This window comes from Drosophila navojoa, chromosome 2 (genome assembly GCF_054131105.1).
Source record: "Drosophila navojoa isolate 15081-1374.11 chromosome 2, UAZ_NAV_1.0, whole genome shotgun sequence".
Lineage (NCBI taxonomy): Eukaryota > Metazoa > Arthropoda > Insecta > Diptera > Drosophilidae > Drosophila > Drosophila navojoa.
Window position 1 is genome coordinate 11,476,589 of NC_142890.1, and position 22,542 is coordinate 11,499,130.

Genomic DNA, 22,542 nt, shown 5'->3' on the forward strand with positions numbered 1-22,542 from the left:
ATCAATTGTGTGAATAGCACAACTGGATTGTTCTTGTTATTAGTGTTCTTGTTAATAGTGCAAAGTTCTTCGAGTTGCACATAATAATTTACTATGAGGTCAGACCAAGTAGAAAAGTGTGCTCCAAGCAGTGAATGGAATGTGCTGTACTGGATACTTGGCAGTATTCTAATGCCTGTGGCTTTGCCACTGGCCTTTATAAATTTATGGCAACGTTTTCGCGCCCAGAAGTACCGAAACCAATTACCCGGCAAAGTAGAAGGCAATAAATCTGATTCTAAGTCGTTTTATGCTAAATTTGGTATTAAATTTTTCTAGGTTGTGCTAATAACTGGCGCCAGTTCTGGCTTGGGCGAGTCCCTTGCGCACGTCTTTTATAAAGCGGGGTGTAAGATTATCTTAGCCGCCCGGCGGGTTGAAGAGCTGGAGCGGGTGAAGAATGACCTAATGAAACTGGACGTGGTAAATTATGTCTTTTATGTTTATTGAAATATTCATATTGATATTTATAGATACTTGCAGGATCCCGCATATCCGCCCACCGTTCTGGCTTTGGATTTATCTGAACTTAATTCAATGTCAGATTTTGTTAAGCGTGCCTTGGGTGTTTACAACCAAGTCGATATCTTAATAAATAATGGTGGCATTAGTGTACGTGCAGATGTTGCCACTACAGCTATCGACGTCGACCTAAAGGTAATGGTGGTCAATTATTTTGGCACGGTGGCGTTAACAAAAGGTATTTTCTTGTAGCTCTATTTGCAATAATGTTTATATAATTAATCTAATTTAATATAGCTCTGTTGCCTTCTATGGTAAAACGTCAGAGTGGTCATGTATGCTTTATAAGCTCTGTACAAGGAAAGTTTGCGATACCTCAGCGAGCCGCTTATTCCGCCTCCAAGCATGCACTGCAAGCATTCGCCGATGCGCTGCGTGCTGAGGTGGCCAATAAAAATGTGTACGTTTCCTGTGTCAGTCCTGGTTACATACGCACACAGCTTTCAATGAATGCCTTGACGGGAGCGGGCACTAACTATGGCAGTAAGTATAAATGTCATTCATAAGTAAGCTGCTAGTTAATTCATTTGCATTTCTCCCGCATTCAGAAATGGATGAAACTACGGCCAAGGGTATGTCGCCCGATAAGTTAGCGGAACGCATATTACAATGCATTATGCGCAAGGAACCCGATATAATTGTCAGCGATGTCCAAGCTAAAATTGCTTATTATTTACGTCATTTGTTGCCACCTCTCTATTTTTGGATTATGGCGAAACGGGCCTCTAAATTGGAAAAGGCTGAGAAAAAAGCTAATTAAGTAAATGTGTTTCGTTTCTGTAAGTTTAGTTTCATTTTTTTTTTATTGTTATTTTAATTTTGCTTGAAATGGGAAATTATAAAAAAATATTGCAGCAGTGTGCAGTGTTAAAAAATTAGTTACAATTTGCATTAACATTTAATGATAATATTAATAAATTAAATAATTACTGCATTCATACCATTATTATTATTAAGTAAAACTTAAGTGTCACACATTTGCTCTGTCTCTCTGTTAGCAACTTATATTATTTAAGAATTATTGTACTTAAATTATGCTGCTTCTGCTTTACGGCTTTCGATTTACTCGTTATTTAATTGACGACAGAAATACTTTTCGTACTTGATACGTTCTTTGACAACATTTAAAACTTTGTTATTTAACTAGGGGTTTGGTTCTCTACGAGGGTTTCTTGGAGTATGTGTATTTAAAATTCATTTAGCTAAATTATAAAAAATAGTTATTATCAAACCAGTGAAGTGGGTGCAAACCCTTTATCAAAAGGAATACACAAATTAAATTAATTACAATTGAGGTACACACACAGATTTCAAAATCGTTTTGCAGTTTTACGACTAAATTATTAATGTATATATATATAGATGCATATATATAGTTTAAAATCAATAAATTTCTTATGTACAATACACAAAAATTGTTCATTTCGCGCTAAAATAGTCTTTCTGTCACGCTCAAAATACTTTCAGCTTAGATAATAATTATTTGCATTTTTTTTTTTATATACAATACATAAACATTGGCAATTTTTTTTTTATTTTTGTATTTTTTTGGTGAATTTTATGATTTTGCCGAGATACTTTAATGTTATAAAAGAATCTTCGCGTTGTATAGTTTCATATTTAAATAGTTATCAATAGGTGTTCGTGTGAGATTTGCTTGGGTTTTTTCGTTAAGATAAACTTATTACTATATTTCGATTTATGTTACTTTTAATTTTCTTAATAAGCATTTCAAAGCGATTGTCGCGTAATTTTGTTTTTCCGTTTCATAACTTGCCTACGCGTTTACGTTAACTGTCTTTACTTCCACTTGTTTCGGGTTGATCATTTGAGCTGAGTTTATGCCTACCTATTAATGTGTTGTATATTCCAAAAAAATATACCATATACCCATGTGCTCAGTGCACGACCCCATCTATGAGTACTTTGTCCAGCCAATGCGCCAATGCAAATACATATCAGAACTATACGCAATTTAAAATACGACGAGCTTTCAACACATTTCTTACAAACATATGTAAATATCTAGGGATTATTCCAATTAGCTTAGACTATAAAACGCTAGTTATTTGGGGCTGGCTCTCTTTCTTATATCTCCACAAGCCGTCTGCTTTCCTTTGTGATTTGATACGCTACGTGACTATCGTATGTAATGAATATCGGTTAGGTGTTTTGTTCCTTATTGCTTTCTAATCTTTTATTGTTTGCATATAAAAACTATTTGTCTTTCGATTTTATTTCCTATATACACTACTTCTAAGAATGGCGCAGGCAATAGTGTGTGTGTGTGTGGATGTGCAGATGTGGGGATAACTGCAGAGTGGGGCGCTGTTTAAACTGTTTTTTATTAAGTTTCATTTGATTCTGTTGCGACTACTAATTACTACGATTCGATGCATTTTACTTTTGATTTATTGACAGTTATCGTTGGTTATAATTGTTACTAATATCATTTATGTATATTACTTGCAACTTTCCCGGGCTAACCACTTGGCTACACTCGTCTCATCTCAACTACAATTCTTATAATCATTTTTGATCTTTTTGGAAAATATTCATAAGAGTATTCTTTTGTTTTGTTTTAAAATGTTCTTGGTAAGATTTTACGTTTATGTTTGTTTTATACATTCCTTACTAAAATAGCACCTTATATTGTTTTTCTGTGTGTCGAAGTTTATAGAGACAATGGTCGTTGTTCGAAACGTAGAGAACATGATTTAAGAAAATAAAGATATGTTATATGTAAAGATAGCATAATACTGTGTAGGAATTCATATAAAACAGAGATAAATATAATAACAGTTTGAAACTGCGTAGCGATCGAGTTTCGTTGTATCGATGTACATATGTATGTATATATAGATGTCTAGATTAGTACTTCATCGGTCTATTGCAATAATTATAATTTGTTTGTATTACAAAAATAGTTTAGCCTAGGCCGATTTCATTATGGTTTTCTTTGTTTTTCAAAGCTAATAATACTCTAATTGTGGAACGTTAGTATAAATTTCAAATTAGGATATTGTTGGTTCATACATACAATACGATCGATCGTATTACGACAACTGAACACAATTCACATAGGTATAGACAAAAGTACAGAGTTACAAGTTACAGTTACGTAGATCACGAATACAATACAACAGTAAATACAGTTAAATAGTATGTAGTAAAAGGTACAATGTGCGGTGAGTGCATCTGGCTTCGGCGGTGGCATTGGCGTTGGTGTTGGTGTTATGTGTTGGGTATGTCAGGTGAATATTCAATGGTATCGATTTGTGTGTTAGTGAAGCCATAAGCACGAGCGTTGTTAGCATTTGTATACCCTTGCAGTATGGATCATAGTTGTATACAAGAAGATGCATAAATATCTATTACCGATCACTGGAGTTTTTAGCTTATAAGTCCAGATTATGTCTAGATATAGGAGCATGTGTAAAATTATTCTTTATCTATAGATATAATTGAGTAAAAATTGTTTTTGTCTTTATAACGTTGCGATCTTGACAAATGCATCTATTACATAGATCCTTATATCTGCAAGAATATCTAAAATTCGGCATTCCGAATACATGTATTTATTCTTTTTTTGCTTGGTTAATGCGGGATTTGTGGTCGGTTTGGTATATGTGGAGGGGCGTGGCGTTCACATATTCAGCAGAAACGGCAAGTTTAAGGCAGTGTAAAGTACATATATGTATGTATTTATGTATATATATACAAATCTAAATGTATATATATATGCATGTAAACCTATGCGACAATTTGTATAACTAACTTTAGGACTTATCACTTTCACTTGGTTGCTTTGAAATGGATACGAGCAACTGGGCTGCTCTTAGCTAACCAGGTTTTCAATGTCAGAGACAACCACCTCCAGATCCGATGGCAACTCGTTGTCCAGCGTTGTTGGTGGAGGTACAGCAGCAGCAACAGCAGCGGCAGCCGCAGCTGTTGTCGCATTGGAACGCGCTCGGAAATTGTTTAGACTGCGACGCATCGGCTGCGTCGTTTGCCGTTGACTGGGCATGGCGCTTGTGGAGGCGGATTGCTGTAGAGGGAGGGAGGAGGGCAGCGGTAGCGCCGGTGCCATGCCGCTAGACGTTGTTGTCGCTGTGCTTGTAGACGATTGACGTGAAAAGCTCGGCGCAGTCACCGTCGCAGCTGCGGAGACGCTGCTCTGGCTCTGCCCATTGAGGCTGGCGCGTGGAATGTTGCTGAAGCTGTTGCGTGTGTTGCGCGTGGGTGGGACCGGAGCTGTCTGCGGCGTTGCATTGGAGGTGCTGCTATTTCTGCGCAGGTTTGCGTTGGAAGAGGAGCGACGTTGCGGCGCTGCGGCTGCAGGGGCTGCGACAGTTGCTGTCGCTGTGGGCGGATCTTTGCCATTTTTGGCCGCACTCGCTTTCAGATTCAGACTGCTGCGCTTCTTGGACTTAGCCATGTTCTGGCTGAGATTTATCAGATTTTGTGTGCTACCAAAGTTACGCGTCAGATTTATTGATCCGCCGGCTGGCTGCGATTCATGCTTGGCCGTTTTGCTGATGCTACGTCGCGGCGCTACAGCAAATGGATTATGCGTGGATAGCGAATTGGAGCGCCGATAAGAGTTGCGCTGCGACGCAGGCGCAGCTGCAGCCTCTAGGCTAGCGCGATTGGAAGAACTGGGCGCTATCTTGCCAGCAGCACTACTACTGCTGCCAGGTTTGCTTGTAGCGGCAGGCTCAGCTGCTGCACTGGCTCCGGGCAGCTCCACGTTCTCATAACAATGCTCTGTGTTGCGCGGGGGCGGCTTTAGTGTCTCGTAGTTGGGCTCGTTTACCGTCAATATTTGATTATCGTCATCCGCTTCGTTGCACAGCAGCAAGGCAGTGCGCTTGGTACGCTCTGTGTATGGGCCCTTGGATGTTGTTGCCGCCTGCCCGCTGGAGCGTGTGTTCTGCGACTTCTGCGTACGTTTTGGACGCGCGCCAGCGCTTACGCCCACCACGTGCGTCTTTACCTTGGGCTTCTTGGACAGGCGCAGCGAGAACTTGAACGGCGGCTTGTAGACGACTTGCAGTTTCACCTTCTCATTTGACAGATTGCCCATGGACTTGGTCTTTTGCGGTGCCTTCTGCACCAGCCGCTCGGGCGTTGACTGTGATTTGCTCATCACCTTGTGCACACGTGAGCTATGATCTATGTGCGACAGTGGCTGTGCCACAATCGGCGATTCTAACAGCCAACGCTGCACTTTGCCAAAGGTGTTCATGTGATTGTTGGTGGTTGACAGATTTGAGGCATCGTCGCCGCCGGCTGCATTGTTGTTGCGATGCGAGTAGTCGATGATTTCCTTCATGTGCTTGCCCAGCTTTTTGGACTTTTTGGTTGCCTCCTCCTCAGCGGCACTTGACTTCAACTTCTTTTTGGTCACCGCCTGCGTTCGGCTCGGTTTCTTTGGCTCCACATTCCCGCTGCCCTTGGTTGCCGCACTGCTACGGACTCCTGCTGCTGTTGTTGCTCCTGTAGCTAAGCCGATTCCTGACTTCTTGCTGCGTTCGCCACGAACTTTTTTCTTGAATGGCACCTTAGTGCGCACGGCCGTGTGTACTATAACGCCGTTGTTGTTCTCCGGCAGACGCACTGTCTCCGTGGTGGCACTGTGTATGATGGTCACTGACTTAAGCTTCAGATTCGAGCGTTTCGCCAGCAGCTTTGTGCTCATGACCTGTGGCAAGAACATAATAAATTATTATATTAATGTTTTAACCAAAATTGGGTGGTTGGGTCGCGTATGAGTGCATGAAATAAAGCATAGATTGGCTCTACATAGCTATTGAGATCAATGGCCAATGAACTGAGCTCTACGGGGTTCAGTTTCAGGTACATTGCTGGCCTCACCATCGCCCAAGGCCTGCATTTTGGCCTCATACTGATCCCTCAGCATACTTGTGACCACACGCATTAACTTGTCAAACAAAAACGTATTAAAACATAACAAAAAAATATTTTTTTTTCGGCTTTCCGAATATAAAAGAAACTTTAGATTCATCACATACCAGTAATAAGAAGACGCCAATAGCGGCCAGAGCTACCGTGTACCAATGATTCTGCACCCACTTCTTGAACGTAGCAATACTTTCCTCAGAGAGCAGCAGCTTACGCAGCGTAGCTAATGGTCCCGACGGATCCACTTCACGGCATTTTTGGAAGACATCACAGTAGCTGTCGAAGACGATGAGATTAGTAAAAAATAACGTTATTGAAATGCCATGGAATACCCATTGTAGTCATTGCAGGGCGTGCCCGGTTTGGAGTACATATCGGGCACATCGAAAGGCGCCTCGTTCCACTCAAATGAACTGCGACATGGATTATCTTCACCAGGCAGCTTGCAGCATAGTTCGCAGGACTTGATACGATCATCCTGTGGGCCTGGTATGCACTGGCACGATTCTAATCCGTAAGCCAAGCAAATGCTGCCCGTACAATCGCCCATATAACATACAAACTCCTTGTTGCAAATCGTTTTGTTGGGCTTGTTCACCGATGGCGGGCACTGGGGCACGCGTCCGTCGCAGAAAGAGGGATCCCGGCAGCCATTGTCATCGCGACACTTGTCGCCGAATTTTACCTTGCAATCGGTGGTGCAGCAAGGTCCCTGTGAAGGACTACAACGCGCATGCGGAGTTAGTGTGCACGGCGTTTCATCCAGATGCGGCTGCCGGGACATGGGAAAACAGCACGAATCCTTGCAGTCCTCCTCCCATCCGCAGTCGCATTGTTCGCCCGGCTCGACTACACCGTTACCGCAAATGGATGACTGGGGCTCAGTGAAGCAGCCCTTCATCGAACGCGCCTTGGCATTCAGCACGGGCTCAATGGATTTCAAGGAGCACGCACTGAATTTATTATTGTTCTTCTTATCCCCCGACGTGGCACGTGCGAACATTATAAAATTGCCATCCTCGCCGCCTGGCGTGCACTGCTCCGGATCGTGCTGTCGATGGGTATGAGACTTTATTAGTTACATATATTTGATATATAGTATTATAGGTTTTAATTACGGGTGAGCCAAAGTTATGGCCAATCTCGTGAGCTAGCGTAACATGCGAAACGGCGGGCGGCACATGTTTTCCATAATTTAGGAGCGTTACAATGCCTGTGTTTAAGGATTTAAGGGAACCGCGATAATGCCCATTCTTTTCGCAAACACCACCAGCATTTTTGAGATCGCCCGTCCAAGCTAAACCCAGGGTGCCCATTTCAAAGTCGCGGTATGTAAACATGTATGCCAGACAGAAGGCATCGTAATCCTCCTCTGAAATATAAAGTAAGGATATTATAAGGAAATCGCAAAATTAAGTTAATTACTGACCTGAGAACAATTCCAAGAATTTTTCCACACCATAGTTGCCGGGAAATCTATAACTAGGATCCTTCATGGCGTTCATGTTGTGCACTTTAATACGCTTGATCATAAACGTAATGTTGTCGGGTTTGCCGTCGTTATTGAAATCCGTATTACGGTAAATAGAATTGGCACGCTGCACGTGGCGTGTGATGGCCTCGATGGAGGCCTCATCGCTGCCCATTTTCTGGAAGAACGTATGATCTGCCTGCAAATATAGCATGCAAGTTGTCTTGCGATCATATAGCAGGCGCGGAGCGTTGTGTATATCATCGCCACGCCCACTCAACAGATTCGTCATCAACATGCTATTAAAACTGGGATTGTGTGGATTGGGTGCGAATATAATCTCCGGATTGTAGTTGTTCACAATGATGTTCGGTTTCTTAGTGGCACCGTTTTTGGTAATGATCTCCACGTGAGTTTTGTGGCTGGGTCGATCGTTGTTGCCCATTGAAAGTGTTGTCCAATTTGCATTGAAAAAGTTATTTGGCAGGCTGTTGTTATTATTGGCATTGGGCTCCTCATAGGGTGTACCGAATTCCGGTTCTATGGGTCGATTGTATGTGCTAACGATAATATTTTTGTGTTTCGTGTACAACTTTCGTACATTGTTGTTGCTGTTGCTATTCGTATTGCTGTTGTAGCTGCGACTGGTGTCGCCTACATTGGAGGGATTATAGTTATTTACAAGTATGTTGCGATTGGGCGTAGGTTTCGTGAGCGTGGCCAGAAAACTTTCTGTGCTACGCATGGTTGATGTTGTGGACTTTTTCGATTCCTCGTCGCTGCGATCCTCTTCAGAGGCGAGCACGCGAAAATCATCGTTGTAGGGCACTTCCAAATCCAACGGCAGCGGTGGATTGCGATTATAATTTGGAACTGTGACATGCTATGGTTGAAAAGTAAAGCATTAATAAAATATATAAATATAAATATATTGTATTGTATTTCTTATTTATTTACCTCCTCTTCGGGTAGCCACCGTTTACGTCTTAATCGCTCGCTGGCGCAGTGAGTCTTGACAGGCGCCTGGGAGGATATGCCACTGGCAAATGAATTCTGCTGCTGCATATTTACATCGCTCAGCTTATAAACTATGCTGTGTACGCCACTCTCTGCCAACTGCTGTGAATATCGCTGCGCTGGCTCTATATAATAGTGCTCCGCTTGCGTCTCAATGGTACCATCTAGGAGATTATCACTTGTGAGTATCGCCTGTACATGGGCTTGCTCATCGTCCTCCAGGCTGCCCGTGTAAATGCGTGAGACATCGTAGTCGATGGCCCCCAATGTATTCTCAATTTGAACATCATGCGCAAACACCGAATTTGGCTGCTGACGCAGCACCAGCAGGAAGTCTCTGTAAATACAATGAATCAGTTTGTATGTAAAAAATGAGTTGCAGTATCAACCCACGCACGTACCTGTCATGTGCAGAGAAATTCAGGCGAATGGTGTGCGCCAGTCCCACAGGTGAACTACTTGAGGGCTCAACTTGCCGTTTTCGACGTGCGCGTGCTTGCTCCAAGTGGCGCAGCTGCGCTGCCTGCAGCACAGCGCGATCAAAGTTCGCCGCCTCCCAGTGCTTGATATATGGCGTCAGTTTATGTGTGTAGCCTTAATAAGAGCGTAGGTTAGCCAAACAGTGGTTAGAGAAAGTTCAATTCGCGGCCTTACCTGGTAGCTTGAGTGGCGTTGGGATTGCTAGCAGCTCGCTGATGGCCAACAGCAACGCCAGGAGCGCCAGCAGCCAGCCCATGCTTCCTCTAACTCTGTGTAGATGTGTGCTGTAAAATCTATGTTCGTGTGTGTGTTTGTGTGTGAGTGTCTGTGGAAACCCAACTAGTTCTAGGCTGTGTTTGCTGGCTTCGATTGACCTTTGTTAGCCCGTCGTTTCTTACATTATTGCAGCAGTTGTTGCTTTGCCAATAAGAATTGCCAAACTGAAAAAATCCGTTACAGCCGCAACGCAAACAACATGCGACATCTCACGCGTAGCTGCTGCAAGAGAATGAGCAAAGCATATATAAATAAGATTATTACAATAACGGTAGGCCGAGCAGCGCACAAAGAAATTGCACTTTTATAAATACGAATTCATACTAAATATCACATACAGCATCCACTTGAGCAAAAGCAAACAACAATATAATAATACAGCAAAAAATCTTGCTTTCACCTTTTGCAGCGAGTTCGTTAGCTGGCGAAATTCGTAACTGATCAAAACAATAAAATATGTATGTACATCTTTTGTTCAAAATTTACGTATATGTTTTGCATAAATGGCAAAAACAACAAACTGCTGGCAAGAAGAAGCACAGCATCAACATTCAGGCATCAGCATCTCATTAGCACTTTGTTCGCACACACACACGCGTATATTTAAACACGAACATGTTAAGCTTTGTGCTTGTGTTTGTGTGTGCCCGTGAAAATTACTGTTAGTTTTTTTTTTGCACACATTTCTACTTGGTCATTAAATGTATTGCATTCTTTTACACTATTGACAACCGTTAAATTGGATAATAATCCTTTACTGTCAGTATTTGTTTGCTTCTGTATATGTTTGTGTGTATTCTTGGAGTGAACCAAAATTCTACTCGTTGCTGTTGTTTTTAAGTAGCCAAATAAAATACGTAAAATTCAATTAGCTAGCGTGAAAGGGGTTATTTTTCTGCACATAACAATTGTTGCACTTTTCGATTTGGTAATTGGATTTAGCAAACTCACAGGCAAAATATTAAAACAACTACAAAAGCACACGAGCACACACACACACGCACATAAACACAAACACACATACGCAAAACAATCGACCTCCGCTCGCTGTTGTATTGCCATTAACGCTGTGGCGTAAATGGTAAGCCAGCCAAGTTTTTTTTCTGGCCTAAACCTGTTCCCTGGCTTATTCACAGGCCCAAAATAAATGTTGGGTTCTTTATGTTGTGTGCATTTTATTAAGATGGTATTTTCAATTCACAAAACTCACTTTTCAATTAATTTAACGCTTTCATTTTAATGCAAATAATTTAAAAACAATTATTTTATTTCTCCCCACATAAAAAAACGGCTGCAGGTAACAAGTATCGATACTCTCTGAGCGCAGCCTACCAACATACCCGATTACAAATGTTGTGTATGTGTTTGTCAACAATAGCAATAGGAATCTGTTATCGATATATAAAACTGCTGATTGTTGTAAGAGATAAACAACTAAAATTTCTGTGGGTCAACAATCAACCACTTCTTTTATTAACGTTTGTTGCTTTTGGATTCCCTTGCGTAGATTTTTAGCATTCTTTTCAAGCTTATCCTTACACGTCAATAAATTTTCTTTTTTTGCATCTAGTGTGCCTTCCATTACAGCCAATTTCTTAACTTTCTGGTCATATTCGTCAAACACTTGCCACCACGTCTCAAGAGTTAAGTTTTCAGGTTCTGTAAGCAGGGCGTGCTCCAAAGCTGCACTACTACTGGCATTGCTTCCTGCCTGTTGAGGAATTTCAAATGACTCAATATCCGCAAGCATTTCCTCTAGACTGGGTGCTGATGGTGGTGGTTCTACTTTGGGTTTAGATTTTTTAAACATTGTTTGATGAATTTCCGACAGCAGATGTTATTTGTTTTTGTTTGCTGAAAACAAAATGATAACGTCAGCATAACACTTAAATAGCTTCTATTTATATATTCGATTTAATTAGTTGATATTTACATGTGTTTAATTGCCTTTAGATCCACTTATAATGGCCGTCGTTTTATTTATGAAATAAACTAAATAATGATCCAAGTGTTGTTGTTTACTTGCTTACAGATTTCTAGTGCTCTACAATACTCGAAGTAATAACCAGGGCTGCATTTTGATTTTATATTGTTTATAGACAACACTAGATTCCCGCTTTAAAGTGCACGACACGCTTTGCTAGCAAAAATATACAAAACAGTTTGTATATATAGAAAAAATAATAATAATGACAAATCGGGATGACCTTAGCTCTGCGGCCAAGCACAAATTTGTGGAAGCCGCGGCTCGTGCTAAAGTTCCACTGGAGACTTTACCATATGAAAGCTACAAGTCGCCTTCTGGCGAGGAGTTTAAACTATATTGCCGCGCCAAGAGCGATATGGATGCAAAGACTCTGAAATGGACATTTAAACTGGCGGAGCAGAATGTCGGCCCATTCTATAAGCAGCTTAAAATGGGCTGGCAGCCAAAGGTTAAACATTCTGAGCTAAATAAGAACTGGGCACGTTTCTTGGTGGCCCAGAATGATCAGAAGCAACCCGTGGCCTACACTATGTTTCGCTTCGACATGGACGGTGGCGACTGTGTGCTCTACTGGTAAATACTGAAGTATTGGAATATGTATCGCATTAACAACATTTTCACATTTTAGTTACGAAATACAAATTGCTCCCGAGTACCGAAGAAAGGGTCTTGGAAAGTTCATGATGCAAATGCTCGAAGCTTGTGCTAGACTTTGGAAATTGGAAAAAGTTATGCTTACCGTGCTAAACAATAATGATAATTCGTTAACGTTTTTTAAAGCGCTTGGCTATGCCAAGGATGAGACATCACCCGATGTATTAGAAAAAGCTGACTATCAGATATTAAGTAAGTCCATGCTGGGCTAATTACTTTAATTATTTAACAAAAATATTTTATGTGCGGTACAAACAAAATATATATCAAAGAATTATTTTTAAACATTTCTTAGTAGCTTTGCCTGCGTCTCAAAGTATGTGGCCATGCGGATGTCTTGGCTGCTCAGGCCGCCAACGTCATGGGTGCTCAGGGTAACCTGTATTTTGTTGTAGCAGTTAAACCACTCGGGATGATGATTCATTTTCTCAGCTAGCAAGGCAACACCCGTCATAAAGCTGAAGGCCTGATTGAAATCCTTTAGCACAAATTCCTTGTATATAGCATCGCGTCCCTCAACCAAGCTCCAGCCTCCATCCAGCAGTGGCTGCAACTTCTCGGCGCGCTCTTGTTCAGTCAGTTTGGCCTAGGATTGGGTAAATTTGTAGAAGCAACAAGTGTTTAGTTTAGAGGGGCTGTGGTCTGTGGTCTTTACTGCCCTTGGGGCCAGTTGCTGACCTCGCATGGCCTCAAGCGATAAGTGCGTTCAAGCCGATATACATATATAAGACACATTTTGTTTTCCGACTTTTGGAGTATTTGGCAATTGGTTTTATTGCCCCAGATATTAATTTATTCACTTACCACCATTTTTCGTTTTTTCGCTGTTGCGGTTGCTATGAGAGGTTGCTGTTTGCTGTAAAATCTCAAATGGCCAACACCAGTTGCTGCTGCTGCTCTTTCTGCTCTCGTTGCTGTCGTATACAGAACTGAGCTCTCATATCTGTTGCTGCTGCTGCTGCTGCGCAATCAGAGCTTCTCAAATCTTGTCAATAATCGCAGCTTATACTCACCAATACAAGCGTTGCGACCCTTCACTCCATTGGTTTACGTTCAATGTTTTTGTTGCTGCAGTCGTTGGCCAGCAAAATTTGTTTCGCTCGTTAAGCAGACTTGCAAGTTTTTGAAAGCTTCGCATGCTTTGCGCATATTTATTTCTTAGTAGCATTCTAAATAACTGGTTTACATATACATAGACCGGGTATGCTGCTCACCAACCACGATAGCTGATACAGCACAGCTGAGAGGCCTTTGAAAATAATAAAATGTTGCAGCTGATATAAATACAGAAAACCATCTAAATAAAATCTGGTCACATCATTTTCTTATGTAGCAAAATTCATGTTTGTATGTTATTTAACAGCGCGCTGTTAGCGCCTTCTGCAATTGACAGTTTCTTGGAAACCTGTTGCTTAAATTTGAATTTAAATTTGAATATTGATATATTATTTATCTATTATTGATACTGCACATGTTATATAAATGAATGTGTATATATTGAGATTGACAGACTTGTAATTGTGGTTTACTTATGCACAATATTATCTGCTTCGCCATTGCCATAGTAGTCGTAATCCGGACTGGTTGTAGAAGTGCCCATTTTCCGGCGTTCCGTTGAAGTAACGGGCTCCACGACCCGCCCGGTTGTGTTCTCTGGCATCACTGTCGTAGTCTTACGCCAACGTAAGCTGTAACGACTGCGCACAAATGGGGCCTTGGTGGCAGCGATGTCATGACCAAGGGCTATAGATTAAATGGATTCTAAAATATACATCAAATGAAATGTACATGACTTACCCAAAGTAAAAAGGCAGCAGCAGAAAACCAAGAGAAATGCGAGTTTCATTTCGACAAGTTTTTAGTAAAAACTGAGGCAATGACTGCTGTTTACGCTGCATTTATAGGCAAAGGCAATTCAGATAATCCAATTCCCTTGGGTCTATCACAGTGAAAGCTGGACACAGCTCTGCTTTGCATGTCCCAAGGGTCCACCCTACTAAGTGCGTTCACCTCAGATTTTTTTTTATTATTAATTTATTTATCTTTGATGAACACTTACTAAGCTTATTAAATTACATTATTGAACGACAATATATAAAATCGAAATGCTTAAAGAAAATGGTAATAAATACGTGTATATTTCGTAAGGGGCGGTTCCCCAAAAACGCCTCAATTATCCTTTGGTCTGGGGCGCTTTGGACCCGAAGGTATTGGTGGCGGCGGTACATCGGGCACATCGATATTTTTATTCTCTGACCCATTTTTGATGTCATCGAAACTGGGCGTTGCATCTAGGCTGTCCAGCGGCAAAGGCTTGACCTCTGGCTCTGGTTGTTGAACGGCCGGCGCATCAGTTGCAGGAGTACGCGTCGGGTATCCTTGGCTGGGATAATAATCGTAGGGTGGCAAGTAGTTTTCGCGCGGCCGGACGTAGCCTGCCTGGTCATAGATCACTGGGTACTGCTGAAAGGAATAGGGCGGCAGATGCATGGGCTGACCGTTGAACTGGGATGAGAGTGGTATCAAAACAGGCGGTAATCCTCGATCATTAAGAGGTAACGGAAGCTGTTCCTTGCCCTTTAGCTCTTTGGGCCCATGTTCATCAACTGTTGGCGCTTGGGGTGCCAGCTCCTGTTGCGGTTGCGGTGGCGGCTGCTGTTCCCCAGGCAGAATGTTGGGCTGGTTGGGGTCAAAGGATGCGTAAACAGGCGGGTATTGCGGAGCTGTGGGCAGTGGATACGGCAGCTGCAAGGAGATAATAAGATTAACTATTTATAGTTGTAGCCGTTGCCGACCACCTTACCCGCTCATTGGGCGGCAGACCTGGCACCAAGGGCTGACCAAATCTCACAATTGGCGGACTGTAGAAGCCAAAGGGATTAAATGGCCCGAATGGCGCATAGCCCGGCTCGTGTATGGTGGGTTGGATGACCGGATAGGCGCGACTCGATGTCAGATTGTCGTCCGTGGTGATGAGCGCATTGTAGACTTTCGGCTTCTTGCGCAGCCGACGCGCGCCCTGACAGCAGCTGATGCATAGCGAGAGCGCCAAGAGCAACGCCAGCAGATTGATCTGAAAGTGTGGAGGGGAGAGTGAGGAGACATTAGCTATATTTAGCTGTATTGTGGCCAAGTCCATGATTTGTCACCAAGACTATTTAACGCAGTTTAATTGATTGCCCAAGCGATCATCAATCAACGAATTGTTTACACCTTGGCCGTAATTGTGTCCAATCTTTGACGGAAGTTTGGGATCTGCGTACAAGGAAGCCGGCGCTGAATGGAAGACCACAAGTTCGACGTCAGCGCACATGACTTTCAAATGCCAAAGCAGAGTAGAGAGATCGATTCGCTTCGATCTCTAAGCAACTATTGCATTCAAAACGTGCTACGGCAACAACACGAGAAACAACAGCAACAAATAGAACGATCTATAGACATGTGTGTTACCCATTGTTGTGAATTAACTACAGTTCATTAGTTTTGAATTGAAATGTAGATTGTTCCTTTAATTGGATTACTATGGAAGCCGATCAAACCGGACGGCGGACCAACGCGATCGACATGGGCTAGAGACCATTGGAATTTTGAGCCTTTCCTTAGGCAGCTTTGTCATAGGTCCGGTTAAACGAGTTGACCACTTGGCATGGAAATGCGCCAGCCCATGAAGTTGTAACCCACACACACACATACGTAAATACGAGCTTATACACACTGGGGAGTGTGATCTGTGACCGAGTTTCCGTTGATCTTGATCTTAGCATTTGCACGCCCCACTCACTCCCATTTGTAATGTGCGCCGACTGCGCTCAGATTACCCCAGAGACATATCTGCTGGGCTTCCCCTTTTGGAGCTGCAGCTGGTAATTGGCTTTGCTTTCCATGCATTTCACTTTGACTTTCCTTTGGCCATGGACAACAACAATCAAGTAAACAAAAAACATTCTCCGCCCACGCACCAGCTCATGATTGCCCGCCAAGCATTACCCGATCTCCGATCTATAGATGTGTGTGTCTGTCTGTGTGTGTGCTTTCCAAAGACGATCAGAGAGCAATTTTGAACGCTTTTCCTTTTTGGCTTTGAAATGAATCCAATTGTTAGAAATTGAATCAACAAACAGCAAACGAAAAGCAATAGCAACAATTGCACAGCTCGTGCCGATCATGAGACGATCATAATGATGATGGCGATGATGATGTTCATGCTGTTCATGATGATGAAGTAAGTAAGTGCACTTCAATTCTCGAAATTGGGCCATGTTAAGTGCCAAAAGTCGGAGCTACAACAGCAACAACAACAATAGCAACAACCACAACAACGAAGATCGTTTGCTGCTGCACAAGTTAATGCGGTTCGCCTTTGAAGATCACGCTCTTGGCCCTGGCAGTGCTTAGGCTTAAAAGCCTAGGCTCAAGAAATAGCCGATTATCAGCTCTGTTTTTATGATGTGGGTGTGCCAAGTGAGCATTGGAAAACTCATAAACATTGAAGGAAAAAAAAGTAACGTTGAACCAAGATGATCTATTGCTCTATAATGAAGTTTGAGTGGGTTTTTTTTTTTTGTAGCATTTCACTAAATAATTGGTTGAACTTTGCGTATGCGCAAGTCTTGTGGGTTAGATTTTTTAAATCTGACTAATGAAATAATTATTGTTATGATCGCCAACAGGTGTGAATCGGTAGCACTCCCAAATTTGTTTACTTTTGAACACGCAATTTGTTGGGCATTTTGCGTAGCTTCAGTTTACGCTCGAAGATTTAATTGCTTAGCCCATAATCTAACAATTTTTTGCGATTTTTAAAAAATATGTATATATTTTATTAACAAAAGTTGATACATAATTCTCTATGGCGAAACTAAATTATGCTAAACTGGAATATACAAGTTTAAAGACTTGCTTAATTATTTATATAAGTATATTACTCAGACTAATGATGGAGCCATGATGAATATATATCAATTGGACGACATATATGTATCAGTATACCATAAGAAGAAAAGTTTCGCCCAATGCAATATAGTTCTCGAGGCACTGTATCAGTTAGGGTATAGCCATAGTCTGTATTACATTGTAATTTTAGCCTTTGCACATTTAATTCAATTCGTATCCCATACAATATTCATTTAGTTCTGACTAACTAAGTCTTGCTCTCAGTTGCGCTGTGTTCTAGTGCTTACTATATAGAGTTATGAATGATTTACGATTTGTGGCCGGTCCACTTATGTATCAATGTATGTGCGCACTCGTTCGCTTTGTATATGCTTTGTTTTTGTATAACTAGCTTGCATTGCCAGTTTTGCATGTTAGACGCTGAGTCAGCCAGCAGCGGCTGGCCCGAGTCACGGCTAAGAGATCAGAGACCAGTTCAAAGGCAATAAAATGGACACAAATGTGTAACCTTAAACCTGGCAAAAAGCAAAAAAGTGAAAGTGCTCACACATGGAATCTATAACAAATCAAACTGTCTGTCTCTTGATCTGATTCGTCTGTCCGTTCGTCCGTCCGTCTGTCTCTCGATCTGTCGCAATGTCTGCCCCAATAAACACCCATCGCCCAGCGGTTAGTATTTACCTTAAAGCTGTGCATGGTTTGTTGCCTTTTTGGTATGCAAGTTGAGTTCTGAGCGTGTTCGCAGGAAGCTCAGGAAATGTCCAAAAAATTAACACATAAATCGTCAACTGCACTCGGGATTTTCTGTTTCTGTTTTACTTTATATGTTTCTTTTTGTTTTCCTCTTGACTTCTGTTTACTTTTATTTTTGTTGAGTTTTCGTTTTTAAACCTTTAAAATGCACAATTTGCGGACGTCGCACGACACGTTGTGACTTTATTAAAAACAAGTATAAATTATATTGCAATACATATATATATACTATATATATGTGTCTGTGCACAGCAATAACTAAATGCAACGCGAACTATAACGGAGCTCTTTAGCATGGGATCTCACGAGTCGCAACTGTCGGTCGGCTGCGCACGCGCGTTTCTTATTGGATTTTGAGCGAGCACTGGGCGGTCTTCTACCTTTTATACCTTCGACGGCGGCAGCGACGTCGACGCCAACGTCAAATGCTGCTCAGTTGCCGCGCTGTGGTCGGCTTCGGCTTCGCGGAGCTTTATGACTCGCTGCAGGAACTTCATTCGCAATTTGGCCCAGATTCGAGCATCCAGCTGGAGGTTTTCGCAGTTCACTCGTGCAGCACAGCAGGAGGAAGTGTCCTTAATCTGAAGAACGTTAAGATATATTGTCGAGTTGTTGCTTTTCTCTTCAGCTGAACACTTTGGCTAGAGGTGAAATTCTTGTGGCAATTTAATTCGAGTCTCAAGAACACATTTTTATGTCCTTTCGAATTTATATGCTTGACCCGTTAAGAGGTAAAATACAAGCAAGCGATTGAAGTGGCTTTCTAAAAGATTGAAGCCTTGCGGGAAATTAGCACTTGGAAGATTTTTAAAGAGTAGAAAAATAATGAAAGATTTTAAATATATATATTTAAATTCACAATAAATAAATAAAAGACTTACTTGGTAAAAAATATATTTTCACTATTTTAGTTTATTTATTATCAATAGGCTGTCGGAGCTTTGGTTAGTTATCTTATCTTTAATGAAGTAGGGTATTAAAACTAGGTTTACCTCGCTTCTCTTGAGCTTTTGTTTAGATTTGATTTAATTGCTTTGGCAGCGCAATCAATTCGATGCAGTTAACTGAGCGAAAGTCAAGAATAATGTGCAAGAGACAGATAGAGAGATGAAGAGTAAGAGAGTGAGATAGGAGAGAGAGAGAGAGACTGCTACTTGCTCTGGTCAGCGATCGAGACTTGAGCCAGCAATGACTTCCATTCTAAGTCCATAGCCAATGCGCTTAACAACAATAGTTTCACTTTCATCCACACAATGGGCAAGAACTACCACGGATTGTAGCTATTGTTGTTGTTGCGGTTGCTATTTTTGTTGTTGTTTACTAGTTACTACACACACACACCCCACACTCTGTACCAAAAACAGATATTAAATTGCCCCCACAACAAATCTCCAACTGCTCTGGCTGGCATGATGAATATACCCTGTAATTGTGGGTGCTGTGAGAAGAGGTATGCTGCTGTTGATAAAGCATTTGTGAAGGTCAACCAAAGTGAGTGTCGGATATCTTATCGAATGTTGAGATATTCATATGAATGTATATATTCCTGTAACTATATAATTTTATACAATTTTCTAGGGTATATTTAGCCTGCCATTTCTGTTCGCTGTTCGCTTTGCTGTAGTCACGTTCACTGGCAGAGGTGATAAGTGTCGGTCTGTCAGCTGCGCGCATATCCCAGCCACCCACGCACACACACACACACTCCCTAATGCACACACACTTGCGCAGACAGAGAGACGACTGGAGATGCCGACAGCTCTTGGGGTCAATCAACAATTTGTAGATTTCTTGTTTCTTTTTGTTTTTTTAATTTGTTGTTAGTGTTTGTTGCAGTTGCTGTTGTTATTGTTGCTGATGTTGTTGTCGTTGTTGTTGCTGCTTGCCTCCTGTTGCGTTTTCTTTATTGCTTGAACTTTCGCTTTCCCTTTTTACGCTTGCCGTCCGTTTGATTGGCATAATGAGTATTTGAACTTTTCGTGGCAGCCTGATCTGGCAGGTAACAGTTCATTAGATGTTGTTGCTGTTGCTGCTGCTGTTGTTGCTGTTTCTCTCTTTGAGCCAGGTGTGTCTTATCAAGTGCCTGCTCGACCAATCAAATAAATGCTATGAATTATGTTCGCAAAGCTTTCTACAGAGAAAAAAGAAAATGCAGTCTTAATAAATAATATATTATATACAACATTTTTGTACTAATACTCTGTGAAAAAGACATTGTTTGAAAGGAACAAATTTAAATTAAATTATATATGTATAATTTTTGCTTGCTATCTTTTATAATTTTAATTACGTAAATTATTTATTTTTAATTAATAAATAATAATAAGGTTTGATTGAAAGAACTATTTTTAATTTATACTTTGTATAAAAAAGGCTGGAATTCGATACATTTATAGAGTTTGCCATTTTATTTATTTAAATTACAGGAATTTTATTTGAAATAGCAAGAAAATCATGAAAACGTAAATAGCAAGACGTTATTTGCTTATGGTGTTGAATTTGTAACGTTTAAGATACTAGTGTTCGTTGCTCACTACAAAAAGCTGACTGCTACAATCGTTTGTGAGCTGCACAGCTTTGCTGCCAGGTGGCGCCACAACACATTTTCAGATAGATGGCGGCACTGTTCGCTTTTCAAATTACATACGAATCTAGTTAGGAACAAACTTATTACAATATGAAAAATGAGAGCAGTAGATGGCGCCACTGATTGTTCTTTGCCATTCAGAGAGATCTGATCTGATCAGCAGAGATTGTATTAGAATTATTATATTCGGGTTTTAAGAGTCTAAAAGTCTATCATGAATTCCAATTGCAGCAGATGTTGTTTGCTACGTTATCATAGGTGTGTGTGTGTGCCTGTGGTTTTGTCGGTATTTGGAACTTGACAATTACTTTGAGACACCTTTAGCCCGTTGATAAGACAATCAATGTGAGCCAGTCAATCACATTTGCTTGCGCCGACCTTAGAAGGTGATCATCAGATCGATTCAGACCCTCCCAGTTAGCTATAAATACAAATGCAGACGCAGCACAAAATTGCAGTTGCAATCTTCGCCAAGTGAATCCCAGCATCTTCTCAGTTAAATCGAACATGAAACTCTTTATACTTCTGCTGAGCTTGACTCTGGCCCTTGCCGATCATCACGAGGGTCACTCTCATGACCATGGCCATGGCTCCTCGGACTATGTGGTGAAGACGCACGAGGATCTGGTCAGGTTCCGCAATATGTGCGCCGAGCAGGTGCATGCCAGCGCCGAGGATGTGGCCAAGTATGTGAAGTGGGACTTCGCGGATGAGGAGAAGAGCCGTTGCTACCTGAAGTGCATATTCGAGCATTTTGGCCTGTTTGACGCCACGCACGGCTTCGATGTGCACAAGATCCATGAGCAGCTCGCCGGCGGCGCCCACGTGGACCACTCGGATGAAGTGCATCAGAAGATCGCCGACTGCGCGGACAACAATGCCCAAGGCAGCGATGCCTGCACCTGGGCCTATCGCGGCGGCATGTGCTTCATGCGCTCCAATCTGCAGCTGGTTCAGCAGAGCGTCAAGGCCTAAGTTCCCAGATCTCGCCCAAAGGAATTAACAATGTTATTTGCCAAAATAAACTTTGTGTTCTCTTTATTGGATCGCTTGCATTTGCCTCTTGTACTCCCTCAGCCAGTGTCCAAGGGTGCCAGCCGTGGCGCATTTGTAGGCCGCATAGGCCCACTGTGCGGGCTTCTGCTGCAGCCGGCGCTCTCTGTTGTTGCAGTACTCCACCACCAGCAGTAGCTCCTCGGTTTGCTGGTGCGCTGCAAAGATTTTGGCTATGCGCCGGGCATTGTAGCCCTGCTCGTCGGTCCACAGGCCCAGCTGCTCCACGAGGCATCTCAGCTGGCTGGCCCGCTGGCCGGCTGCACTCTTTTGGCAGCTCCGCTGAATGCGCTGCACAGCCTGCGCAGTGGGCAGCTGCCAGGTGGGCGTGTCGGCCGCCCACAATGCGCCGATCAGCAGGCAGAGGCACAGGCACAGTAAACTCAGCTCCAACTGCTTCATATTGACTTATATATGGGGCACACGCATCGCTTTATATAGAGAACGGGAGAGTGTAGCTTCGCTGTCGTCAAATAAACCAGTTGCGATTCCTGCCTTGACATTGACATTAGTCAAGAATTCGTGGAACTCGACGCGTACCACAATTCTAATTGCCGGCCCTCGCACGTAATGGGCCGCAGCTAGCCGGAGACCGGACATACATGAGGCACTTGTTCTGTTTACGCTTTCGATTTGCCTCCAGTTTATTATGGCCATTTATTACTCTGTCATTGACCAGATAGCATCTTTATGACGCGCTACCTGCCTCATAAATTCTAGCTGCTGCCATAATTACCAATAGAAATTGTCACATGTGTACATAATTTTGTGACTAGCATAGTTGGAGCCGAGGTAATTCAGTTGTTGCTCGGATTACTCATCTCTTCGTTTCCACTCTATATAACACATTTATGTAGAGCTCGCATCAATGGAATATTTTGG

The 22,542-nt window shown here is 42.1% G+C and overlaps 9 protein-coding genes across 20 annotated transcripts; 3 read left to right on the forward strand and 6 right to left on the reverse strand.

The window, feature by feature from the left end:
* The first annotated feature begins 14 nt into the window (after positions 1-14).
* Positions 15-1,495, forward strand: LOC108659132 (dehydrogenase/reductase SDR family protein 7-like). The gene is made up of 5 exons (XM_018111905.3): positions 15-255; positions 319-462; positions 523-739; positions 799-1,044; positions 1,110-1,495. Exons 1-5 carry the CDS (start codon positions 94-96, stop codon positions 1,319-1,321), a joined length of 981 nt encoding a protein of 326 aa, XP_017967394.1. The 5' UTR covers positions 15-93; the 3' UTR covers positions 1,322-1,495.
* Positions 1,496-4,138: 2,643 nt separating this feature from the next.
* Positions 4,139-11,167, reverse strand: Kul (Kuzbanian-like). Of its 8 annotated transcripts, XM_089256495.1 has the most exons (10): positions 10,944-11,167; positions 9,632-9,955; positions 9,379-9,571; positions 8,918-9,314; positions 7,919-8,843; positions 7,608-7,861; positions 6,822-7,540; positions 6,600-6,765; positions 6,442-6,508; positions 6,010-6,268 (listed from the first exon to the last, which is right to left on the reverse strand). In XM_089256495.1, the coding sequence occupies exons 2-10, from the start codon at positions 9,711-9,713 to the stop codon at positions 6,222-6,224; spliced, it is 2,850 nt and encodes a 949-aa protein (XP_089112621.1). In that variant the 5' UTR covers positions 9,714-9,955; positions 10,944-11,167; the 3' UTR covers positions 6,010-6,221. The 8 variants fall into 8 exon arrangements, with proteins under 8 accessions (XP_089112618.1, XP_017967392.1, XP_017967391.1 ...); XM_089256492.1 differs by lacking the exon at positions 6,442-6,508 and having other exon boundaries at positions 4,139-6,268; positions 9,632-9,952; XM_018111903.3 differs by lacking the exon at positions 6,442-6,508 and having other exon boundaries at positions 4,139-6,268.
* A 6-nt stretch (positions 11,168-11,173) lies between these two features.
* On the reverse strand, positions 11,174-11,799 carry LOC108659139 (uncharacterized). Its single transcript, XM_018111916.3, has 2 exons — positions 11,667-11,799; positions 11,174-11,587 (listed from the first exon to the last, which is right to left on the reverse strand). The coding sequence occupies exon 2, from the start codon at positions 11,541-11,543 to the stop codon at positions 11,184-11,186; it is 360 nt and encodes a 119-aa protein (XP_017967405.1). The 5' UTR covers positions 11,544-11,587; positions 11,667-11,799; the 3' UTR covers positions 11,174-11,183.
* Positions 11,800-11,814: 15 nt separating this feature from the next.
* Naa40 (N-alpha-acetyltransferase 40) lies at positions 11,815-12,659 on the forward strand. The gene is made up of 2 exons (XM_018111912.3): positions 11,815-12,293; positions 12,349-12,659. Exons 1-2 carry the CDS (start codon positions 11,923-11,925, stop codon positions 12,584-12,586), a joined length of 609 nt encoding a protein of 202 aa, XP_017967401.1. The 5' UTR covers positions 11,815-11,922; the 3' UTR covers positions 12,587-12,659.
* On the reverse strand, positions 12,563-13,613 carry Pcd (pterin-4a-carbinolamine dehydratase). Of its 5 annotated transcripts, none has more exons than XM_018111909.3 (3): positions 13,388-13,613; positions 13,179-13,329; positions 12,563-12,960 (listed from the first exon to the last, which is right to left on the reverse strand). In XM_018111909.3, the coding sequence occupies exons 1-3, from the start codon at positions 13,540-13,542 to the stop codon at positions 12,655-12,657; spliced, it is 612 nt and encodes a 203-aa protein (XP_017967398.1). In that variant the 5' UTR covers positions 13,543-13,613; the 3' UTR covers positions 12,563-12,654. The 5 variants fall into 5 exon arrangements, with proteins under 5 accessions (XP_017967398.1, XP_089112623.1, XP_017967399.1 ...); XM_089256497.1 differs by having other exon boundaries at positions 13,179-13,323; positions 13,388-13,612; XM_018111910.3 differs by having other exon boundaries at positions 13,179-13,326; positions 13,388-13,612.
* Positions 13,614-13,871: 258 nt separating this feature from the next.
* LOC108659140 (uncharacterized) lies at positions 13,872-14,235 on the reverse strand. Its single transcript, XM_018111917.3, has 2 exons — positions 14,172-14,235; positions 13,872-14,117 (listed from the first exon to the last, which is right to left on the reverse strand). The coding sequence occupies exons 1-2, from the start codon at positions 14,218-14,220 to the stop codon at positions 13,900-13,902; spliced, it is 267 nt and encodes an 88-aa protein (XP_017967406.1). The 5' UTR covers positions 14,221-14,235; the 3' UTR covers positions 13,872-13,899.
* A 134-nt stretch (positions 14,236-14,369) lies between these two features.
* Positions 14,370-18,389, reverse strand: LOC108659133 (uncharacterized). The gene is made up of 3 exons (XM_018111906.3): positions 17,949-18,389; positions 15,178-15,447; positions 14,370-15,119 (listed from the first exon to the last, which is right to left on the reverse strand). The coding sequence occupies exons 1-3, from the start codon at positions 17,961-17,963 to the stop codon at positions 14,544-14,546; spliced, it is 861 nt and encodes a 286-aa protein (XP_017967395.1). The 5' UTR covers positions 17,964-18,389; the 3' UTR covers positions 14,370-14,543.
* Positions 18,390-21,043: 2,654 nt separating this feature from the next.
* Obp99b (Odorant-binding protein 99b) lies at positions 21,044-21,648 on the forward strand. The gene has a single exon (XM_018111914.3). The coding sequence runs from the start codon at positions 21,115-21,117 to the stop codon at positions 21,580-21,582; it is 468 nt and encodes a 155-aa protein (XP_017967403.1). The 5' UTR covers positions 21,044-21,114; the 3' UTR covers positions 21,583-21,648.
* On the reverse strand, positions 21,281-22,231 carry Obp99d (Odorant-binding protein 99d). The gene has a single exon (XM_018111915.3). It carries the CDS (start codon positions 22,060-22,062, stop codon positions 21,646-21,648), a length of 417 nt encoding a protein of 138 aa, XP_017967404.1. The 5' UTR covers positions 22,063-22,231; the 3' UTR covers positions 21,281-21,645.
* Positions 22,232-22,542: the final 311 nt, after the last annotated feature.

Excerpts from the sequence above, each read along its gene's own strand:
- LOC108659132 (XM_018111905.3), top strand. The coding sequence starts at position 94 with ATGAGGTCAGACCAAGTAGAAAAGTGTGCTCCAAGCAGTGAATGGAAT. Across the intron at positions 256-318 it reads GAAACCAATTACCCGGCAAA|GTTGTGCTAATAACTGGCGC; the intron begins GTAGAAGGCAAT and ends AAATTTTTCTAG. Across the intron at positions 740-798 it reads CACGGTGGCGTTAACAAAAG|CTCTGTTGCCTTCTATGGTA; the intron begins GTATTTTCTTGT and ends AATTTAATATAG.
- Kul (XM_089256492.1), bottom strand. The coding sequence starts at position 9,713 with ATGGGCTGGCTGCTGGCGCTCCTGGCGTTGCTGTTGGCCATCAGCGAG. Across the intron at positions 9,572-9,631 it reads AACGCCACTCAAGCTACCAG|GCTACACACATAAACTGACG; the intron begins GTAAGGCCGCGA and ends GCTCTTATTAAG. Across the intron at positions 9,315-9,378 it reads AATTTCTCTGCACATGACAG|AGACTTCCTGCTGGTGCTGC; the intron begins GTACGTGCGTGG and ends TTGTATTTACAG.
- LOC108659139 (XM_018111916.3), bottom strand. The coding sequence starts at position 11,543 with ATGTTTAAAAAATCTAAACCCAAAGTAGAACCACCACCATCAGCACCC.
- Naa40 (XM_018111912.3), top strand. The coding sequence starts at position 11,923 with ATGACAAATCGGGATGACCTTAGCTCTGCGGCCAAGCACAAATTTGTG. Across the intron at positions 12,294-12,348 it reads GGCGACTGTGTGCTCTACTG|TTACGAAATACAAATTGCTC; the intron begins GTAAATACTGAA and ends TTCACATTTTAG.
- Pcd (XM_018111908.3), bottom strand. The coding sequence starts at position 13,542 with ATGCTACTAAGAAATAAATATGCGCAAAGCATGCGAAGCTTTCAAAAA. Across the intron at positions 13,333-13,387 it reads GGGTCGCAACGCTTGTATTG|CAGCAGCAGCAACAGATATG; the intron begins GTGAGTATAAGC and ends ATTGCGCAGCAG. Across the intron at positions 12,961-13,178 it reads CGAAAAAACGAAAAATGGTG|GCCAAACTGACTGAACAAGA; the intron begins GTAAGTGAATAA and ends ACCCAATCCTAG.
- LOC108659140 (XM_018111917.3), bottom strand. The coding sequence starts at position 14,220 with ATGAAACTCGCATTTCTCTTGGTTTTCTGCTGCTGCCTTTTTACTTTG. Across the intron at positions 14,118-14,171 it reads CTGCTGCCTTTTTACTTTGG|CCCTTGGTCATGACATCGCT; the intron begins GTAAGTCATGTA and ends TTTAATCTATAG.
- LOC108659133 (XM_018111906.3), bottom strand. Across the intron at positions 15,120-15,177 it reads GTCTGCCGCCCAATGAGCGG|CTGCCGTATCCACTGCCCAC; the intron begins GTAAGGTGGTCG and ends ATCTCCTTGCAG.
- Obp99b (XM_018111914.3), top strand. The coding sequence starts at position 21,115 with ATGAAACTCTTTATACTTCTGCTGAGCTTGACTCTGGCCCTTGCCGAT.
- Obp99d (XM_018111915.3), bottom strand. The coding sequence starts at position 22,062 with ATGAAGCAGTTGGAGCTGAGTTTACTGTGCCTGTGCCTCTGCCTGCTG.